Source organism: Mustela lutreola, chromosome 12 (assembly GCF_030435805.1).
Source record: "Mustela lutreola isolate mMusLut2 chromosome 12, mMusLut2.pri, whole genome shotgun sequence".
Taxonomy (NCBI): Eukaryota; Metazoa; Chordata; class Mammalia; order Carnivora; family Mustelidae; genus Mustela; species Mustela lutreola.
Genome location: NC_081301.1, coordinates 38,596,893 through 38,619,526, shown reverse-complemented (window position 1 = coordinate 38,619,526; position 22,634 = coordinate 38,596,893). Strand labels below are relative to the sequence as shown.

At 39.7% G+C, this 22,634-nt stretch overlaps 1 protein-coding gene across 1 annotated transcript; it reads left to right on the top strand.

Moving 5' to 3' along the window:
- The first annotated feature begins 20,568 nt into the window (after positions 1 to 20,568).
- On the top strand, positions 20,569 to 21,387 carry LOC131812359 (iron-sulfur cluster assembly enzyme ISCU-like). Its single transcript, XM_059141737.1, has one exon. It carries the CDS (start codon positions 20,671 to 20,673, stop codon positions 20,962 to 20,964), a length of 294 nt encoding a protein of 97 aa, XP_058997720.1. The 5' UTR covers positions 20,569 to 20,670; the 3' UTR covers positions 20,965 to 21,387.
- The last annotated feature ends 1,247 nt before the right edge of the window (positions 21,388 to 22,634 follow it).

Here is a 22,634-nt window from a genome sequence, read left to right as displayed (position 1 = left end):
TCTAAAAATGTGTCAATGCCCTTGATTAATGTCTGTATGTCCTGGCACTATGCCTGATACCAAATGAAGGATATAAAGGCCACTTTATAGATGGACCACTTTGGTAAGAATATTACTCTGTGTTAAAACAATCAACATCCAGAAGATTCGGAAAAAGCTCTTTACTTCCCCTTCAACTGCCTAAATTTACGCTGGAAAGGAGATTCTGCACCAGAAAACAGTTATTAAAACAGATGACTCTCTACTTAAGAAATGTATTTGCATAACAAGGCAACCTTTGTTTTCCAAACATCTCCTCTCACCCTTCTGCTGATGGTTTTCCTCCACTTCATATCTCCAGACCTCCACCCCTCCAGACCTCCACCCCTCATGTTGCCAAACTGTCTTCAGAATTTAATATCTACGTGGCTTCCCCATATGTACAAAACTAAATTTGATTTTCTTCTGTTTATATCTCTCACGTCAATTTGATTTTTAGTCCAGATAGAAAGACCTTGAAGGGTAGATTAAATTTCTTCCTTCCCAGCAAGGGTTCAGAATAAATACCCCAAAATGTGCTACTTTCCCATGTGGACTATTTAAGAGAACCTGTAGTCTTAAGAGAGGATTTTGTCCCTCCCTTAACCACCAGGAAGAATCTAAATTGGGATCTTTCCCAGAATTAGAGTTGTTACCACAGATAAATTTTGTTTAAGTGATCCATCTATATGGCAGAGCAAACATCTAGTTACCAATCATCTGTTCTTCTTATTGCCCTTGAAGTGCCCCTTCTCTTTTGAAGCCTCTATTCCCTTCCTTAGCTCAGGATGCCACGTATATCTCATTTTACCTTTCTTTGAAATTCTCATGTATGAGGATCCCATTTGTACAAAACTAAAACTGATTTTCTCCTGTTAATCAGTCTCATGTCAGTTTAATTCTAAGACCAGCCAGAAGAAGCTGATGGGTTCATGAGATTGCTAATCCAAGATCAAGAAGAATAATAAATAATTCCACAGGACTGTACGAATTTATGAAGGGTGATTATGGGTTTTATTTGGAATATTACTGATGCTTTACTGTTCTATTTCCTAGATATAAGGAATCCTTTTCTCTTTTTCCTTAAGCCATTTTTAACTCATAAAAATATTTAGATTACACTTTTGTAAACAGAAATGAAACACTCATCGTTTTCTCCCTACCTAATCCTCCTCAGAATTCAGAAGATTTTGTGTATTCTCCTTTTCATGGCAACATAATTATTTGCATATGTTTGATAAAAATCTGTCTTCCTTATAACAGAACATAATTAAAAATATTGATTATATAACCAAGACTTTTATTATAATGTCATAATTTTTTTAAAGATTTTATTTATTTATTTGACAGACAGAGGTCACAAGGAGGCAGTGAAGCAGGCAAAGAGAGAGGCGGAAGCAGGCTCCCTGCTGGGCAGAGAGCCCGATGGAGGGCTCAATCCCAGGACCGTGGGATCATGACCTGAGCCAAAGGCAGAGGCTTTAACCAACTTAGCCACCCAGGTTGCTGGATGATAATGTCATAATTGAGAATGATGTGCATAGAATTAAATATGAACAGACAGTTTTAAGGAACGAAGAGCTGCTTTAAGGAGCCAATGTTTAAAAAACCCTCTTGGGAAAACCAACCTGATGCCTGGTTTATACATTTCCCACCTTACAGGTAAGTAAAGAAAGACTTCCTGGAAGGTGCAGAAGATAGGATATGTTAGGGTGCTCAAAAAGGGAGGAAGTCATCCAAACCTGTAAGTACTGCAAGCAAAATCTGGTAATAAGTTCTCGGCTCAGCTTCCTAGCTTCAAGAGGTTTTTAAAAGTCCAATCTACAAACCTTATAGAAACTTCCAACAGAGGAGTCAAGATGGCGGAGAAGTAGCAGGCTGAGACTACTTCAGCTAGCAGGAGATCAGCTAGATAGCTTATCTAAAGATTGCAAACACCTACAAATTCAACCGCAGATCGAAGAGAAGAACAGAAATTCTAGAAACAGAAAATTGACCACTTTCTTAAAGGTAGGATTGGAGGAGAAGTGAATCCAAACTGACGGGAAGATAGACACCGAGGGAAGGGGCTGGCTCCTGGCAAGCAGCGGAGCAACGGAGCACAAAATCAGGACTTTTAAAAGTCTGTTCTGCTGAGGGACATCGCTCCAGAGGCTAAACCGGGGTGAAGCCCACGCAGGGTCAGCGTGGCCTCAGGTTCCCGTAGGGTCACAGAAGGATCGGAGGTGTCTGAGTGTCGCAGAGCTTACAGGTATTAGAATGGGGAAGCCGGCTACAGAGACAGACCCGAGGAGTGAGCTCCAAGCTCGGTGTTACCTTGAACCGGTCCCAGGCTCGGTGAGCGTGGAGCTTGGCCGGAGGCCAGGGAGACGGGAGAAATTGGGCACTCCTCTCTGAGGATGCACTGAGGAGTGGGGCCCCGGGCTCTCAGCTCCTCTGGGCGGAGACTGGGAGGCCGCCATTTTCATTCTCATTCCCTAGAACTCTACAGAAAGTGCTCAGGGAACAAAAGATACCGAAAGCAAACCCGAGCGGATTACTCGGGCCGGCCCCTGGTAAGGGCTGTGCAATTCTGCCTGGGGCAAAGACACTTGAGAATCACTACAACAGGTCCCTCCCCCAGAAGATCAACAAGAAATCCAGCCAGGACCAAGTTCACCTACCAAAGAGTATGGTTTCAATACCAAGGAGAGCAGCGGAATTCCAGAGGAGGAGAAAGCAAAGCACGGAACTCATGGCTTTCTCCCCATGATTCTTTAGTCTTACAGTTCATTTAATTTTTTTTTCTTTTTCAATTTTTTTTCTTCTTCTGCTAATTTTTTTTAACTTTTACCCTTTTCTTTTACCCTTTTTCTTTTCATTTTTTAACTAGTTTATCTAATATATATTTTTTTCTTTTTTATACTTTTTCTTTATTCATTTTCTTTTTTTAATTTTCTTTTCTTTTCTTTTCTTTTTTCTTTCTGAACCTCGTTTTTATCCCCTTTCTCACCCCTCACGATTTGGGACCTCTTCTGATTTGGTTAAAGCATATTTTCCTGGGGTTGTTACCACCCCTTTAGTATTTTACTTGGTCCTTCATATACTCTTATCTAGACAAAATGACAAGGCAGAAAAATTGACCACAAAAAAAAAAAAAAAAAAAAAAAAAAAACAAGAGGCAGTACCAAAGGCTAGGGACCTAATCAATACAGACATTGGTAATATGTCAGATCCAGAGTTCAGAATGATGATTCTCAAGGTTCTAGAAAGGCTCAAAAAAGGCATGAAAGATATTAAAGAAACCCTTTCGGGAGATATAAAAGCCCTTTCTGGAGAAATTAAAGAACTAAATTCTAACCAAGTTGAAATTTAAAAAGCTATTAATGAGGTGCAATCAAAAATGGAGGCTATGACTCCTAGGATAAATGAGGCAGAAGAAAGAATTAGTGATATAGAAGACCAAATGACAGAGAAGAAAGAAGCTGAGCAAAAGAGGGACAAACAGCTACTGGACCACGAGGGGAGAATTCGAGAGATAAGTGACACCATAAGACAAAACAACATTAGAATAATTGGGATTCCAGAAGAAGAAGAAAGAGAGAGGGGAGCAGAAGGTATACTGGAGAGAATTATTGGGGAGAATTTTCCCAATATGGCAAAGGGAACAAGCATCAAAATCCAGGAGGTGCAGAGAACCCCTCTCAAAATCAATAAGAATAGGTCCACACCCCATCACCTAATAGTAAAATTTACAAGTCTTAATGACAAAGAGAAAATCCTGAAAGCAGCCCGGGAAAAGAAGTCTGTAACATGCAATGGTAAAAATATTAGATAGGCAGCAGACTTATCCACAGAGACCTGGCAGGCCAGAAAGAGCTGGCATGATATATTCAGAGCACTAAATGAGAAAAACATGCAGCCATGAACACTATATCCAGCTAGGCTATCATTAAAAATAGAAGGAGAGATTAAAAGCTTCCAGGATAAACAAAAACTGAAAGAATTTGCAAACACCAAACCAGCTCTACAGGAAATATTGAAAGGGGTCCTCTAAGCAAAGAGAGAGCCTAAAAGTAGTAGATCAGAAAGGAACAGAGACAATATACAATAACAGTCAACTTACAAGCAATACAATGGCACTAAATTCGTATCTCTCAATAGTTACCCTGAATGTGAATGGGCTAAATGCCCCAATCAAAAGACACAGGGTATCAGAACAGATAAAAAAAACAAAACCCATCTATATGCTGCCTAAAAGAAACTCATTTTAAACCCAAACACACCTCTAGATTTAAAGTGAGGGGGTGGAAAACAATTTACCATGCTAATGGGCATCAGAAGAAAGCAGGAGTGGCAAACCTTATATCAGATCATTTAGATTTTAAGCCAAAGACTATAATAAGAGATGAGGAAGGACACTATATCATACTCAAAGGATCTAACAAGAAGATCTAACAATTTTAAATATCTATGCCCCCAATGTGGGAGCAGCCAACTATATAAACCAATCAATAACAAAATCAAAGAAACACATCAACAATAATACAATAATAGTAGGGGACTTTAACACTCCCCTCACTGAAATGGACAGATCATCCAAGCAAAAGATCAGCAAGGAAATAAAGGCCTTAAATGACACACTGGACCAGATGGACATCACAGATATATTCAGAACATTTCATCCCAAAGCAACAGAATACACATTCTTCTCTATTCTGGAACATTCTCCAGAATAGATCACATCCTTGGTCCTAAATCAGGTCTCAACTGATATAAAAAGATTGAGATCATTCCCTCCATATTTTCAGACCACAATGCTCTGAAGCTAGAACTCAATCACAAGAGGAAACTTGGAAAGAACCCAAATACATGGAGATTAAACAGCATCCTTCTAAAGAATGAATGGGTCAACCAGGAAATTAAAGAAGAATTGAAAAAATTCATGGAAACAAATGATAATGAAAACACAATGGTTCAAAATCTGTGGGACACAACAAAGACAGTCCTGGGGAAAATATATAGTGGTACAAGCCTTTCTCAAGAAACAAGAAAGGTTCAGGTACACAACCTAACACTACACCTAAAGGAGCTGGAGAAAGAACAAGAAAGAAACCCTAAACTCAGCAGGAGAAGAGAAATCATAAAGATCAGAGCAGAAATCAATGAAATATAAACCAAAAAAATAATAGAACAAATCAACGAAACTAGGAGCTAGTTCTTTGAAAGAATTAATAAGATGGACAAACCCCTAGCCATACTTATCAAAAAGAAAAGAGAAAGAACCTGAATAAATATAATCATGAATGAAAGACGAGAGATCACAACCAACACCAAAGAAATACAAACAATTATAAGAACATACCATGAGCAACTCTATGCCAACAAATTCGACAATCTGGAAGAAATGGATGCATTCCTAGAGACATATAAACTACCACAACTGAACCAGGAAGAAATAGAAAGCCTGAACAGACCCGTAACCAGTAAAGAGATTGAAACAGTCATCAAAAATCTCCAAACAAACAAAAGCCCAGGGGCAGACGGCTTCCCAAGGGAATTCTACCAAACATTTAAAGAAGAACTAATTCTGATTCTCCTGAAACTGTTCCAAAAAATAGAAATGGAAGGAAAACTTCCAAACTCATTTTATGAGGCCAGCATCACCTTGATCCCAAAACCAGACAAGGATCCCATCAAAAAAGAGAACTACAGACCAATATCCTTGATGAACACAGATGCGAAAATTCTCACCAAAATACTAGCCAATAGGATTCAACAGTACATTAAAAGGATTATTCACCACGACCAAGTGGGATTTATTCCAGGGCGACAAGGTTGGTTCAACATCCACAAATCAATCAATATGATACAACACATCAATAAAAGAAAGAACAAGAACCATATGATACTCTCAATAGATGCTGAAAAAGCATTTGACAAAGTACAGCATCCCTTCCTGATCAAAACTCTTCAAAGTGTAGGGATAGAGGGCACATACCTCAATAATGTCAAAGCCATCTATGAAAAATCCACCACAAATATCATTCTCAATGGAGAAAAACTGAAAGCTTTTCTGCTAAGGTCAGGAACATGACAGGGATATCCATTATCACCACTACTATTCAACATAGTACTAGAAGTCATAGCCTCAGCAATCAGACAACAAAAGGAAATTAAAGGCATCCAAATCGGCAAAGAAGTCAAACAATCACTTTTTGCAGATGATATGATACTATATGTGGAAAACCCAAAAAACTCCACTCCAAAACTCCTAGAACTTGTACAGGAATTCAGTACAGAGTCAGGATATAAAATCAATGCACAGAAATCAATTGCATTTCTTTACACCAACAACCAGACAGAAGAAAGAGAAATTAAGGAGTCAATCCCATTTACAATTGCATCCAAAACCATAAGATACCTAGGAATAAACCTAAACAAAGAAGCTAAGAATCTATACTCAGAAAACTATAAAGTACTCATGAAAGAAATTGAGGAAGACACAAAGAAATGGAAAAATGTTCCATGCTCCTGGATTAGAAGAATAAATATTGTGAAAATGTCTATGCTACCTAACGCAATCTACACATTTAATGCAATTCCTATCAAAGTACCACCATTCTTTTTCAAAGAAATGGAACAAATAATCCTAAAATTTATATGGAACCAGAAAAGACCTAGAATAGCCAAAGGGATATTGAAAAAGAAAGCCAAAGTTGGTGGCATCACAATTCCAGACTTCAAGCTCTATTACAAAGCTGTCATCATCAAGACAGCATGGTACTGGCACAAAAACAGACACATAGATCAATGGAACAGAATAGAGAGCACAGAAATAGATCCTCAAGTCTATGGTCAACTAATCTTCAACAAAGCAGGAAAGAATGTCCAATGGAAAAAAGACAGCCTCTTCAATAAATGGTGTTGGGAAAATTGGACAGCCACATGCAGAAAAATGAAATTGGACCGTTTCCTTACACCACACACGAAAATAGACTCAAAATGGATGAAGGACCTCAAGGTGAGAAAGGAATCCATCAAAATCCTTGAGGAGAACACAGGCAACAACCTCTCCGACCTCAACCGCAGCAACATCTTCCTAGGAACATCACCAAAGGCAAGGGAAGCAAAGGCAAAAATGAACTATTGCGATTTTATCAAGATCAAAAGCTTTTGCACAGCAAAGGAAACAGTTAACAAAACCAAAAGACAACTGACAGAATGGGAAAAGATATTTGCAAACGACATATCAGATAAAGGACTAGTGTCCAGAATCTATAAAGAATTTAGCAAACTCAACACCCAAAGAACAAATAATCCAATCAAGAAATGGGCAGAGGACATGAACAGACATTTCTGCAAAGAAGACATCCAGATGGCCAACAGACACATGAAAAAGTGCTCCATATCACTCAGCATCAGGGAAGTACAAATCAAAACCACAATGAGATACCGCCTCACACCAGTCAGAATGGCTAAAATTAACAAGTAAAGAAAGGACAGATGCTGGCGAGGATGCAGAGAAAGGGGAACCCTCCTACACTGTTGGTGGGAATGCAAGCTGGTGCAAACACTCTGGAAAACAGCATGGAGGTTCCTCAAAATGTTGAAAATAGAACTGCCCTATGACCCAGCAATTGCACTACTGGGTATTTACCCTAAAGATACAAACGTAGTGATCCGGGTGCCTGGGTGGCTCAATGGGTTGGAGCCTCTGCCTTCGGCTCAGGTCATGATCTTGGGGTCCTGGGATGGAGTCCCATGTCAGGCTCTCTGCTCTGCAGGGAGCCTGCTTCCTCCGCCTCTCTCTCTTTGTCTGCCTCTCTTCCTACTTGTGATCTCTGTCTGTCAAATAAATAAATAAAATCTTAAAAAAAAAAAAAGATACAAACATAGTGATCTGAAGGGGCACGTGCACCCAAATGTTTATAGCAGCAATGTCCACAATAGCCAAACTATGGAAAGAACCTAGATGTCCATCAACAGATGAATGGATAAAGAACATGTGGTATATCGGGCACCTGGGTGGCTCAGTGGGTTAAGCCGCTGCCTTCGGCTCAGGTCATGATCTCAGGGTCCTGGGATCGAGTCCCACATCGGGCTCTCTGCTCAGCGGGGCAGGGAGCCTGCTTCCCTCTCTCTCTCTCTCTCTGCCTGCCTATCCATCTACTTGTGATTTCTCTCTGTCAAATAAATAAATAAAATCTTTAAAAAAAAAAAAAAAAGATTTAAAAAAAAAAAAAAAAGAACATGTGGTATATATACACAATGGAATATTATGCAGCCATCAAAAGAAATGAAATCTTGCCATTTGTGAAGACGTAGATGGAACTAGAGGGTATCATGCTTAGCGAAATAAGTCAATCAGAGAAAGACAACTATCATATGATCTCCCTAATATGAGAAAGTAAAGATGCAACATGGGGGATTAACGGGGTAGGAGAAGAATAAATGAAACAAGATGGGATTGGGAGGGAGACAAACCATAAGTGACTCTTAATCTCACAAAACAAACTGAGGGTTGCTGGGGGGAGGGAAAAACTGGTTTCTGACTTGGGAGTCATTGAGAATTAAAATCCGACGGCCCAGATCCCTGCTCTATTATATTTGTCTTCTAGCTGGCCTTTCCCCTGCGCTCTGAAGAATTCCCATGAGTTGAAGCCAGATGACTTGATACAGACTCTAAAGCAGCTCATCACTCGGCAGATCCTGTGTCAGCCTTCATGCCTCAAGGCGCAGCTATATGGGCCACTGAGAAAGTTCATTAGAAATGCTGCATCTTTCAGGGACGCCTGGGTGGCTCAGTTGGTTAAGCAGCTGCCTTCGGCTCAGGTCATGATCCCAGCGTCCTGGGATCGAGTCCCACATCGGGCTCCTTGCTCCGCAGGGAGCCTGCTTCTCCCTCTGACTCTGCCTTCCACTCTGTCTGCCTGTGCTCGCTCTCACTCTCTCTTACAAATAAATAAATAAAATCTTTAAAAAAAAAAAAAAAAAAAAAAGAAATGCTGCATCTTTGATGCTCTTCTAGAAAATAACTAAGGCTGTGGTGAATCCCACCAGAACCTCTCTGATGTCTATACCATCACCAAAATGTTCCAACTGCAAACTGAAAAATCTGTCATTTTGCCATTGCCATCCTCACTGCATCATCTACAGATATGTCAAGCCCAAAGTCTAGGAATCTTCTTGATTGACTACTTTCTGGACTCGGGACTAGGTTTATGGTCTGTTCTAGCCATTAATGTTTATTCTCCTTCTTATTTCCATAGGAACTCCCTTTTATTAAATACCCAATTGTTCACAGCTTCCGGAAAATACCGTCTCCTGCCGAGTCTCAGTAGATGGTTCAACTAGTCCTTCATTAATGCAAATCTGCTTTTTTTTTTTTTAAGATTTTATGTATTTATGTATGTATTTGAGAGACAGAGAAGAGAGTGAGAGAGAGAGCATAAGCAGGGTGAAGGGTAGAAGGAGAAGCAGAATCCCTGCTGAGCAGGGAGCCTGATGCGGGGCTCCATCCAGGGACTCTGGGATTGTGACCTGAGCGGAAGGCAGACGCTTAAAGCGCAGGGCCACCCAGGCGCCCTGACAAATCTGCTTTAATAAAACAGAAAGGCTACCTTTCTTAAGTTGTTCAGTAGAATGCCTGGTTTCCCTAGAACAAAAGGGAGAACTGACCAAGATCAAGACCTTAATTTTCTTTTAGCCTGAGGAAATTTTAGATAGGCTTCTTCCTGCCAATAGACACCCAACCTTCCCTTTTCTTAGAGCATTTACTTCAAGAAAGCTCTAACTGTAGAGGTGCCTGGCTGGCTCAGTCAGAGGAGCACGCAGCTCTTGATCTTGGGGTTGTAAGTTCAAGTCCCGTAATCAGTTTAGAGATTACTTTTAAAAAAAATAAAATCTTTAAAAACAAAACAAAACAGCCCTAACTGTAAATTCTTCCTCATTACTTCTGTTATATAAATCTTTTTAAAAGCCTCTCACCAGTTTTGCAATCCAGGAATGTCTTTCTTAAAAACCTGAATGCCATCCTTCTGAAATAGAATCATTAAGGAGAATAATGCCCCATCTCCTAGTGTCTGTGGAAGGACATGAACCTAATTTTGGCAGGCAGCTTTCTCCAAGTTTTAAAATTATCTCTTTTTGCGAAGATACAAGGCAGTTTTTCCTTTGGATAAAGGCAATTAGCAAACCCAGATAACCTAAGATTATCCTTCCTACCCCAGCTCTCTGTTACAGTGGAGATGAACCCACACATAACTGTAGTCTCCCACCAACTGTCGTAACAGCCTCAAATAAAATCTTCCTTGCCTGTTTCATACTGTCCCATGCAATTTTTGCTTTGACAGAAGCTACCATGATCTATCAAGAAGAACCTAATAGTTATGATAGACCAAATGGATTAAGCCAGTTTATAGCAATCTGTACAACCTTGGATTTGCTATCCTCCCTGAGGCTCAGTCTTCTCACCCTTTTGAACATGGATGTTATTGTGGGATTTCTGTAAAGATTAAAAAAATCACTGATGTTTGTAAAACCTAGCTCATTGCCCAAAGAATTTGACAATCTAAAAAAGTGTTAATACCTCTTCTTCCTAACTCATCTCCTTAGCCAGTCACTTAACACACCACAAGATGATTTTTTCTATATGTCAGAGATACCAGAAATTTCTTTTAAGAGATTGCACTTTGTGCTCGCTTCGGCAGCACATATACTAAGAGATTGCACTTTATCTGCAGTTACTCTTTTAATGAATAAATTTCAGATATAAACTCCCTGAGGAGACGATGCCTCCCACTGTTCAAGGTGGCGTCCCTTGCAGGCGCCATTTCAACAGTCCTTGGTATACAAAAATCTGGACCAGCTAAAGAGAAAGGCAGACTAGAAATGTGGAGAGTGAGTAGAAGCAGCAGAAGAACTTAAAAGTGAAAAGCAGAGATTTTCGCTCTTCCACAACCCAACAATAGCCTCTTCCCAGATTAGACACTCCCTAAGGCCCAGCTCCGCTTCAGGCAGCCAAGCCGGTCATCTCCATCCAGAACAGCATCTGGAGGCATTTTCTCCGGAAGCTGCTCTCTCTGGACTCGTTCTCTTTTAATCCATGTATTGTTTTAGGCTAATAACCTACGACTCTATTTTTTGAAACGGTTTCAATACATGCAATCTTTTGGAGGAGGTGTCATTTTCTAAAATTAACCCTCTCCCTTTATTAATACTTGTTCTTTCACATTGGGAAATGTGAACAGTAAGTGCCCTTTTCATTGGTTTCATTCATCTGTTAAGTATCGAGGGGCCAGTACTTCAATCAATACATGCAATCCTTCAGAATTAAATTGCCCTGTTAGGAAGCCAGAGAAAATGTCTTCATGTGATGAAACACTTTGTGTTTCTCTCAGTTTCCTTTGTTCAATTGTTTTGGAACAAATACACATTTCTGCCTAATTTAACTATTACCTGTGAATGGTGAATGTTTATAATCATCCTCAGGCATCATTATGTAAGGGGGGGTAGTATTTCCTATTTCTAAAAATAGCATTGTGATTCTGACAGCATTTTTTTAAAAATTATTTTGGTAAATTGAATCATATTAATTGTAGAAGAGGCTCAGACTGTTTAAATAACATCTGTAATGACTGATTGGATTAAGGGAATAATTTGTCTTCTCGAAACTCAGATCATTGTTTACCTCAGGGGAGGGTGGGCTATGAAACTACTCATGGTTTCCCACCCCAACAAGTTTGGTGTCTGATTTCTGCCACCCACGGAGAATCAAACAGCCCTTAGACTAGGGAAACAAAGAAAGAGGTTAAAACCATTAAAACCAAGAAGCTTGCAAAGAGGGTATTTCGCATAAACCTGCCACAATAATGTGCCATCAACATACACACTCACATTATAAAATACTCACATTATAATAATGAAATCGATCTTCCTTACTGACAGCTCACTCTGTATCACATCATATAATATCTAAAACATACGTTAGCAGTTCAAAGCATGGCTCAAGAACTTCCTAGCATCCTTAGGATCCTTTCAGGGAGTCTGCAAAGTCAAACCTAATTTTGTAATAATGCTAAGAAGTTCCATGTCTTTCTTCATTGCATTGGCATTTCTACAGATAATGAAAAATTTATCCTAGGAAAAATTCATGGCACCTACATATGAATCAAGGCAGTGGCATCAAAATAAAAATGTTATCAGTCCTAACTATAATTTTCACTGCCTACATGTTCCTACATGAGGAACAGGAACATTTCCTACATGAACTTGCATGTAGGGAAAAATAAATGAATAAATAAAGCCAGCCTCACTTAAGATGGTTTTTAATGAAGTAGTAAAAACTATTAGTTTTACTAAATTTTACCTCTTTGAATGCTCATCTCTAATCTTCTTTATGATTAAACAGAAAGTACACATAAAACCCATCTGCTGAGACCAAAAGCATCATGGTTGTCTGGAGGGAAGGTGTATGATTATCTGAGTTATATGCCACACTTGCCCCTTTTCTCATGGAACACAATGTTTTCTTGGAAGAACAGCTGACAGACAGTGCTTTTTAGGCTTGGGTATTTGGTAGATATCTTCTTGAAAATGAACAAAGTAAACCTGTCACCCCAAGAAAAACAAATGATAATAGTTGTGGTCACTGATCAAATTTGAACTTTCAAATGAAATTCGAATTTTGAAGACTTGTATTTACCACCACAAGCTTGACAGCTTTCCAATACTTAAAAGATTTTTTTTTGATACAATAGGTGGTGAGTTAACAAATGTGATTTCTGTTTATATCTGGTGATAAAATGTGTCAACATTTAGAAGACCTATACTACGGGGCATCTGGGTGGCTCAGTGGGTTAAGCCTCTGCCTTCAGCTTGGATCATGATCTCAGGGTCCTGGGATTGAGCCCCGCATCGGGCTCTCTACTCAGCAGGGAGCCTGCTTCCCTCTCTCTCTCTCTGCCTGCCTCTCTGCCTACTTGTGATCTTTGTCTGTCAAATAAATAAAATTTTTAATTTAAAAAAAAAAAAGACGACAACCTGTATTACTCAGTAAGCCAGTATTTTCCAAATGATCCATGCACAATGCTTAAGATTATATGTGGGGGAAAGATCCACTCGAAGTGCCAAGCAGACCAATGGGTTATAATATTACACAAGCCAGAGTGTTCACTGAAACGGTTTAAGATTCCAGACTATAACAAACCTACTTATAAACTACCACTTGCTGAGTTTGGGTGAATATCAAAGGAAAATATCCACAATTATTGAAAAAGGCTGTAAGAATAGTCTTCTCTTTCCCAACTATGAATCTGTGTAAGGCCACATTTTCTTCATGTACTTCAACCAAAAAAAAATATAGCAATAGATCAGATGTACAGGGTACACATGATAACCCAGCTGTCTCAAAGACACTAAAGAGATTAACAAAATATAAGATAATGCCACTCTCTAAACCTTTTATAAACAGTTATTTAATTAAAAGTATCTTATTTTTTGGTAAAACATAAAGGGTTTATTATTGCTACTTTAAAATCAATACTACAGAAATATTTCTCAATTTGAATTTCTAATACACTAAATGTCGATATATAACTCATAAATTAAAAGCTTTTTGAAATCTTCAGTAATTTTTAAGAGCTAAAGGTGTTTTGAGTTGAAAATGTTTGAAAACTGTTGCTTTAGATATATCATTTTATTTTAACTTATTTGTTCTTTAAGATATTAGACTACTACTGTATTTTCAAATGAGCTAAGATTGAAAGAGACTAAGTAACTTGCTGAAGGTCACTCAGCTGACCAGTAAGTGCCAGAGTTAATATAGTTAGCCACTGGATATATGTATATAGTAGATGAAAACAGTGCAAAACAGCCAGGTAGGGCAAAACAGGAAAAAACAAAAACAAACAAACAAAAAGAAACAAACAAAAAACCCACAACACTAAGCATCTCATAGTTGGTCAAGAGATGAAAACGCAGGAAACAGGTATATAAAATACATAGTTTTGTTCCAGCTTCACGGAAATTTTTGCATGCCCTGAAGTTCTATTGGGGAGTCCTGTGATCACTCGGGGGGGATCACCAACATTATGTTAGTTTCTGTAAGGGCTACAGCGCATTTGGCTAGGACATCCCCTGTACTGGCTACCTTTTTGGAGCTTTTAAAGGCTACAGCAGAGGGCTGAACAGGTCTGTCACCAAATGACTTAGATCCTTGGGATGATAAGTAGCCCAGCTGGCCTTCCCCCGGTAAATGCCTAAGAGGGGAAGGAAGCGTGGCAATGCTTAGAATCAGAGTCCCTGGGGCCTGGATGGTGTCACCAGCATTACATCTCATGGAATCGTCATGACAGTCCCTAAGAAGACGTTTCCCTGTGTTTAAAACAGGACCAAGATTAAGGCCTCAGAAGGTCTTGTGAGGAGGAAGATGAGTGAGTGCAAAATGGGTCCTCCCCTCAGAAGAGTGGGTCCTACACAGAGACCAAAGTTTGAGAATGAGAGGTAAAAGGGGAATACTGGCAGATCAGTTAGCAGAACTACAACCATCAAGGCCTGATTACCCACATGGCCATCTCCATTTTAAGTCACAAAGGTCTGGTTTAAGTGATATCCTAAATTCTGCAGCCAGGTACTTCTAGTTGTTAAAAGTACAGAGCTATGGAGACCAAGATTTAGGCCAGACTTGACAATGAGAGTCGTTTTTAAGAATAAAGACATTACCATTGAAGATTATTAGCATTCTACTATGTTCACCTCCTTACTCTCACTTGAGATGAATTTTTCATGTATTAAATCTGCATAATTCATAATTCTAGATTTCTCTATTCTCTGACAGCTAGCTAACTAAAGATTGTAAGGGGAACTAAAATTCTAAGTATTTGAGTGTGTGGTGTCTAAAATAACCTGATTATATGTTTACCAGTTATGCATTGGTGTGTTTATATAACAATTTGTGCATTAAGGATAACACAAACAAGTAATTGTGCTTCCTTTCGTGGGAGGGTGGTGAAGACTGGAATGGATGTTTTCCCATAAATGGAAGCCTATCAGACCAATTTTTCCTCTATTCCTAGGCAAGAGGATAGATTTTCAAGATAAACTTGCAGTCCTGCTCGCTCTCTTTAAAAAAAAAAAAATGTTGTATTTATTTATTCATGAGCGACAGAGAGAGAGAAGGAGGCAGAGGGAGAAGCAGGATTCCTGTGGAGCAGGGACCCTGACACAGAACTTGATCCCAGGACCCCAGGATCATGATCCGAGCTGAAGGCAGATACTTAAGTGACTGAGGCGCCCAGGCTCCCCACAGTCTTCCTCTTAATGCTACCACCACCTACCACCTGATTCCACAGGAAAACTGGATGTTCCAGCAGGTCACTGACAGGATTGTTACCTTGAACAGTGGGCAGAGTTCATTCCCTTTAGGCCACAAAATAAGTGCCCCGAATATGATACTTATAAGAGGAGGAGCCAGAAAATATGTTGGGTTAGAGGTGCTGAGAACCAGTCCTACATCATTTGTGCACTCTAAAAGCCATAGAGAGGTTATATAAGAGATGTTTTACAAAATGTTAAATAGCCTGGGTGGCTCAGTGGGTTTTAGCCTCTGCCTTCGGCTCAGGTCATTATCCCAGTGTCCTAGGATCAAGCTCCACATCAGGCTCTCCACTTAGCGGGAAGCCTGCTTCCCCCCCCCCCCTCTCTGCCTGCCTCTCTGCCTACTTGTGATCTCTGTCCAAAAAAAAATTAAATCTTTTAAAAAAAAAAAGAAAAAGAAAAATGCTAAATAGGATTAACTTGAAAAACAGGACAAAATAAACTAATTAACGAGGGAACAGTGAAGCTTAAATTAGGATGATAGACTTGAGATGACTCACTCTGTCTTCAACTTTTCCATCTTACTCTTACAATGTTCCTGCCAAGGATGCGTCTATAATTCCCATTACATGTCATGTTTCCTACCATCTAAGATCTATTACAAGAGTTGTCTTTCACAGTGAGTTTTTCTTCCTAGGACTGAGGCTGCTGAGTCTATTTTAATGGGTCACTCAAATGTTGCTGGTGTATCAGACATTTGTGTTTCTGTCTCATCTCTTTCAAACAAGGGAGCCTCCTGTCTGCTGGCTACCAGTTCCCATATTGGGGACCTCTTTGGTGGAGTACTCTTGGAGGAAAGAGTAGGTTCCTGATGAATGTGACATGAAACTGAAGTCGGGCAAGCCTAACTTCCAGAAGTACACATTATGGTCTGATTGTGCAACCCTTCTGTTTTATAAGTTGGCCCTGTTACTCCTCAAGAGTTGCCTGTGTATGTGTTTTTTTAAGGTTGTCTGTGATTAAGTAAACCTACCTAATTCTGGGATCCAACTTTAAAAAGACCATTATTGTCATATAGTGAAAATATATTTTCCAAAAGCCCTATTAGTAACAAGCTGGTATTTTAATCTCATTCTCCATAATTCTTTTGTCTCTGATTGAACAAAGAAAGGAGCTGTTACGAATTGTCCTTCTAATGCCTAGTTCAAGAACCATGAGAAATAAAGAGTGGAATTTGGGTAGTAAAAGAATACCTGGAGAGTGAAGCATCTGCTGTGGCCTACGAGAAGAGTGTTTCTATGTTTGAAACAAGAAACATTTGGTTTCAGCAGCCTGTATTGTGTCATGCATGGGTATGGTTTTGTTTCATTTCGTTTTGCTTTGTTTTTAGCTGATATGTTCTGAATGGACAGCTTTAAGACTTAGGCATTAGTAAGTGATTATCATGTGGCACATGAACCTCACTGGGTCATCAAAGTTTATGACACCTTCAGACACAGGTAAGTGGCTCTAGGGTAAAGGCTGAGCTGCAGGCACCAGGCCGTAGCAACACATCCAGACACCTGCCATGACGGACTCAGGAGGAGGCTACCGCAGTCTGACCTTAAATTTCAAGAGTGGCTGGGCCCCATGTCGAGTGCAATACTGTGTTGGGTAAACCGTCCTAAAGCATCAATGAATGGGCAAAATTATTGTATTTTACTGTTTTGCAGACAGATCTGTTATACAGGATAGTTCTGTGGAGCATGAATTAGAGTTTAACTACAGGTTAGTACCATGTTTGGGTAGACAGTAAGGGACTGGTCCTCAACCCCAAATTCCATTCTTCATTCAGGAATCAGAAGAAACTATGGAGCAACTGACCTTAAATTCATGAAACTTGCCCACAGGGCCAAAAGCCACCTCCCCATAAGGTATGAAACTAGATTTGGATTTTAGAACCAAACTGAGTTTCATCCAGAGAAGAGGAGTCGATTTTGTTACATACTAACTAAAAAGATACAGAATCCTTATAAAGAAAATATAGCAACTTCTTGGAGTGCTTCAGACTTCCTATTTAATAGGAACAACTGAAGACTGAAAATCCAATAAAGGTGTTCTGGTTAAGCAGAAGCAAGAGAAAGAATTCCTTAAGAGGATGGCTGAAATAGTAACTAAACAGACATGGAAGAAAGCAAAACTTAGATATTAGAATACATGGGCATACAATCCAAGAGTCTAACTGCTCTTTTTTTTTTTTTGAAGATTTTATTTATATTTATTTATTTATTGGGAGAGAGAGAGAGTGCTCACGTGCATATGCAGGGGGAGGGGCAGTGGGAGAGGGACAAACACACTCCCCGCTGAGTAGAGAGCCCGACTGGGGGCTCAACCCCAGGACCCTGAGATCATGACCTGAGCCGAATGCAGACACCTAACTGACTAAGCCACCCAGGCAACCCTAACTGCTCTTAAAATATCAGAAAAAGGGGACATGTTTTAGTTCAGTGGTTTTAAAACATACTGACCCTGGAATTACTGGGGGCTTGCACCTCAGATCAAATCAATCATGATCTCTGGGGGTGGAATCTGGTATCAGTGTTTTTAAACCTAATAGGTCATGCCAACATGCAGACAAGTTTCAGAAGCCATGTTTAAAGAGGGGACTGTTTAATTGCTTCAATTCTTACTACATCAGAAAGGATGCTTAGCATGGAAATCTAGCAAAGGAAGAGAGAGGAAAGATATCAGAGAACACTGAAAGGACTCCTCCAGAGATAGCCAGGATCCAGAAAACTATTTAGAAGCATCCCATGAAAGTCACAGAAGGTGAATCCATGCGAAGAGCAGGGTAAAATACTCAAAGTATTCCTGAGTCAGGATTGCAATAAAAGATTGCTCCTGAAAGTAGAGTGACAAAATTGAGATCATGACCAAAAAGTTTATGGGATTAGGATACTAAAGATGAAATATCTTCAATATTAAATGGAAGCCATGAAGGGTAATAATGTGTAGCATCAAGGCCTGGATTAGATATTGATCTGATGGGAGAGCACAACCTGGTAGGATCACATAAACCAGAAAAACAAAGGCAAAAGGATGTTAAACAATAAAATTGGGAGGCAGACCCACAGTTCATTGATTTCCTATCTCTTGCCTAGGAGACCCTAAAGATAAAATCCAGAAGATCATGTTAGAAAGATTTCCTGATAACATATTCTATGCTAAGAGAATTAATCTGGTTGGTAAATTTAGAATAATTAAACGGATATACAGTTTCTGTAGAGGCCTCTTTTAGACAAACAAAAGCTTGAGCAATGGAATGCAGAAAGGGCCCACGGTGATCTTCTGGCTGAATACATGTACGTCCATCAGGCAACCCACCTTAAAATATCCATAGGCCCTAAATGACCAATGGGCTACTTTCAACTAGGCACAGTTACAGAAAAATGGAGAATTCCATATGTTCCCATACCTCCTCACCCTATCTCTTCAATTTTGGGGAGTTTTTGTTTTTGTTTTTGTTGTTGTTTAGATTTATTTATTTATTTTAGAGAGAGACAGAGACAGAGCATGAGCAGAAGGGGCAGAGGGAAAGGTAGAGAATCTCAAGCAGACTCCACGCTGAGTATGAGCCTGAGGCAGGGCTCAATCTCATGACCATGAGATCATGACCTGAGCCAAAACCAAGAGCCAGACTTCACCACCCAGGTGCCCCTCACCACCCCTCTTTAAAAACAACCCCACCCACTGCCTCATCACACACAGCCCCTCCTTTGCTCTTCCTTCTACAGCTCCCTTGCTCCCTCAGTAAATTTCTAGCTCCTTTGTTTCACTTTGGGTGAATCCTTTCACGACCAGCACCTGTCTTCCACCCGATCATCACCCCACATTTTGGGGCCCCCATCCAATCGGCAGATACCAGTTTCCTTCCTGAGAATCAGCTCTACAGAAAGCACAGCCTGAGATCTGCTCTTCTACACTGAAGATTTTCAGGGGCTACCCTCTTTGCAGAGCATGGGGAGGTTGTACCTTGGAGGACACCATTGTTGCCTCACACCTAAGCCACATTTTTTTATCAGTTCTACCACACCAACACTGGTATGGCACCACGGTAGATCAATTTTGATCTTACCATCGTGCCAACTTTGTCTCTCCTGACTGGTTCAAACCTTGGTTTGGGAAAAGCTTATAAAATACTGACCTCCTAAAAATCTTGAAGCTTATTAAATACTGACCTCCTAAAAATCTTGATATTCTCTAGTCTTTACAACATGGTAATTTCTCAATGGTAGAGACCCTTACACTTGTATGGACCACAGTGCCTAAAAACTATCTTACACATTATATCACCTCTATAAATATGTGTGAAATGAGGAATAATGTTGGGTTTTCCTCATCTTTTCCCTCTGACGTAAGAATGAGAGTCTTCATATATTAGTCACTTACACTAACCCTTTCACATTCAAGTCTGGAACTTTTTAAAAGAAGAGACATTCTCCCTCTAGGTGGTGCTGGTTTTTCCTTATGCTCTAGCAGCAACTGATGGTGCTTTATGTTCTGAAGGCACCACTTCTTTAAATGCTAACGTCAGAGTAAATCCAAGGAAAGTAATATGGAGCAATAAGCAAGCCTTAGAGCTCAGCCTGACATTCAGCCCATTTCACCAACAATGAAACCAGAGGAATTTGGGGCACAATTCATAGCTAAATATAAAAAGCTTACATACAAAATTGTATCTTCTGGACAATTTCTCCTCAGTCACATATTGATTTTGATATAGTTGGGATTCCAAAATGAGATATCCCCTCATGTCTTCTCTTTAGAGCTGGTTTATATATTAGCATTTTTATTTTTTTTTTAAATTAGCGTTTTTACATCCAAACCCTAACCCTCTACCCAGTTCTCACAATAATTAGGGCCACAGATTCTTTCTCCAGCATATAAATGACTTAAAGTTGTAACAGGGAACCTAGCAGACCACCATAAAGAAGTCACATATAGTACCTCAGGGTCATCCAAACCTCATTTTTTAGAAGGATGGATGTTGTGAGAGAAATTTAAGAGAGGAAAAGAGATTTTTATAGGTAGATCAGATAAAGTCCAATGTGTAATTAAATTCTGCCTGTTAAGAATAGTCCTGTAAGTCATTGTTTTAGGAGTTGGACAAGAACATTAAAGAGGATTTAGTATGTCAATTCTGGCTACCCCATGCCTAATTCCAGAAAAGGTATGATCTCTTCCACTTACTCTGCCTGGAATAGCAGGCAGAAGGTTGTTGATCATTATGAAAATCCTAGAAATGTGGGATCCCTTGACAAGACTTCAAAAAATGTCGGAACTGGATTGGTGGGGGCGCCAGCATGTGGTGATGTAATGAAACTGCAGATTCAAGTGGATGAAAAGGGGAAGATTGTGGATGCCAGGTTTAAAACATTTGGCTGTGGGTCTGCTATTGCCTCTAGCTCATTAGCCACTGAATGGGTAAAAGGGAAGACGGTGGAAGAAGCCTTGACGATTAAGAACACGGACATCGCCAAGGAGCTCTGTCTGCCCCCCGTGAAGCTGCACTGCTCCATGCTGGCTGAAGACGCAATCAAGGCTGCCCTAGCAGATTACAAACTGAAACAAGAATCCACAAAAGGAGAGGCAGAGAAGGAGAAGAAATGAGCCCTCGGCGAAGCATCTAGCGGTCAGACCTGCTGTCACTACAGATGTTCAGAAGCCACCACCCCCACTACAGTAAAAGAGCTCGGAGTCACGCACAGTGCTTGCTGGTCACGTGGCAGCTCCCATACCAGCAATATACACCGTTTACTTGTTCTAAGTCCTGTGCTTTCTTTCGGCCCACTCTTAGCACCTTAACCCCATTTGTATATATTTTGAATTGTGCGCATGGCCTCTAACGGAAATCAGTCACAAATTCTCAAGTGTGGTAGTCAAAGTGCGCAAATACCTAATTTCACCTGAAACTGTCTTGGGGAAGATTACCAGTAGAAGGCTGTGATATTATTTGATAGAACCAATTATTGTACATAAAACAGATGTGCATATATATATACACATATATATAAAATAAAGGATATAAGACCATGTTTTTCTCTGAAAAAAAAAAAAAAAAATACCCATCCCTGAATGAAATGGAAACATTATCCTGTGGGAAGTTGCCCAGATAATCCGTCTGTCATATATACTCTATTATTCTCCATTCTAAGGCCCAAGAACTTTTTCCTTTTTTCACATTCATTGGCTCAATCAACCTGAATTTCAAAAGATGTCAAGAAAACCCCCATTCCATTTCTCATATATGCAAACTAATTTCCTGGTGGTGTTTTAGAATTCTAGCTTAAGTCCTCTTTCAGCCACTAAAGCCTTGTTACTCAACTTTAGCCTAGGCTAAGAGTCAGCAACCTAGAACTGCCAAATCCTTTGATATTCAGCTCACAGATCACTTCCATTTAATGACAAGTTTCATTGCTGAATTTTAATGGGGCTTCCTCTCATTTTTAATTGCTTTTAAAAATGAAATAGTTTTGAAGGAATCTACACATATTTGACACAACCATAAATATTTCAAAAAGAAAAATCTCATGCTGGAGAACCATGAAAGACTCATCAGTTAAAGTAAACAGGAAAGAGCAGTTGCAGGATTAAATTTGCATTATTTCACATCAGATTGGGGCAATTAATATGTTAAACCCTACTTAACATCAAAAGTACAGGATATGTTCAACTTGTCTCTTCAATTATTAAGTGACTAAAATGATTTAATTACAAATTCTCTATTTTCTCTTACTACAGGAACGTGCTTTCTTTGTGTCATACTATTCCTCTTTGGTCACTGAATTTTGACGTTTTTCCCCCCACTGATACTGAATAACAATAGACCCTTCAAACAGCTTCATTCTATGATGATCCATAGAGCTCTACGCAACTGCTCCTTAGCTGTTACTGGTTGGCGCTGACCACTTTGTACTATAAAATGAGAAGTCAAGAGAAAGACATCTTCACTAAGAGAACCGAATGAGGAACTTCAAAGGAACAGCCTACCTCTCAGATATTATCACATCAATTTTTCCACTCATTTGCACTTCTGTCTCCATTGGAAAAAAAACCTCTAAATAAGACTAACACAGGTGAGGGCTGATCAGGCAAATATAGACAAAGAAACTTGCCTGAAAAACCTGATCTCTTCTCACATACTTAGATTCCATGAATGAGCTTGGAGAACTTTTATTTCTATTTGGCAACCCCGCTCAGCTTAAAAAATGTGGTTCTTGCGGCAGAGAGAGTCACTTACGTTTAGGGAAGCAGAGAGACTGTTTGGGGATTTGATACGC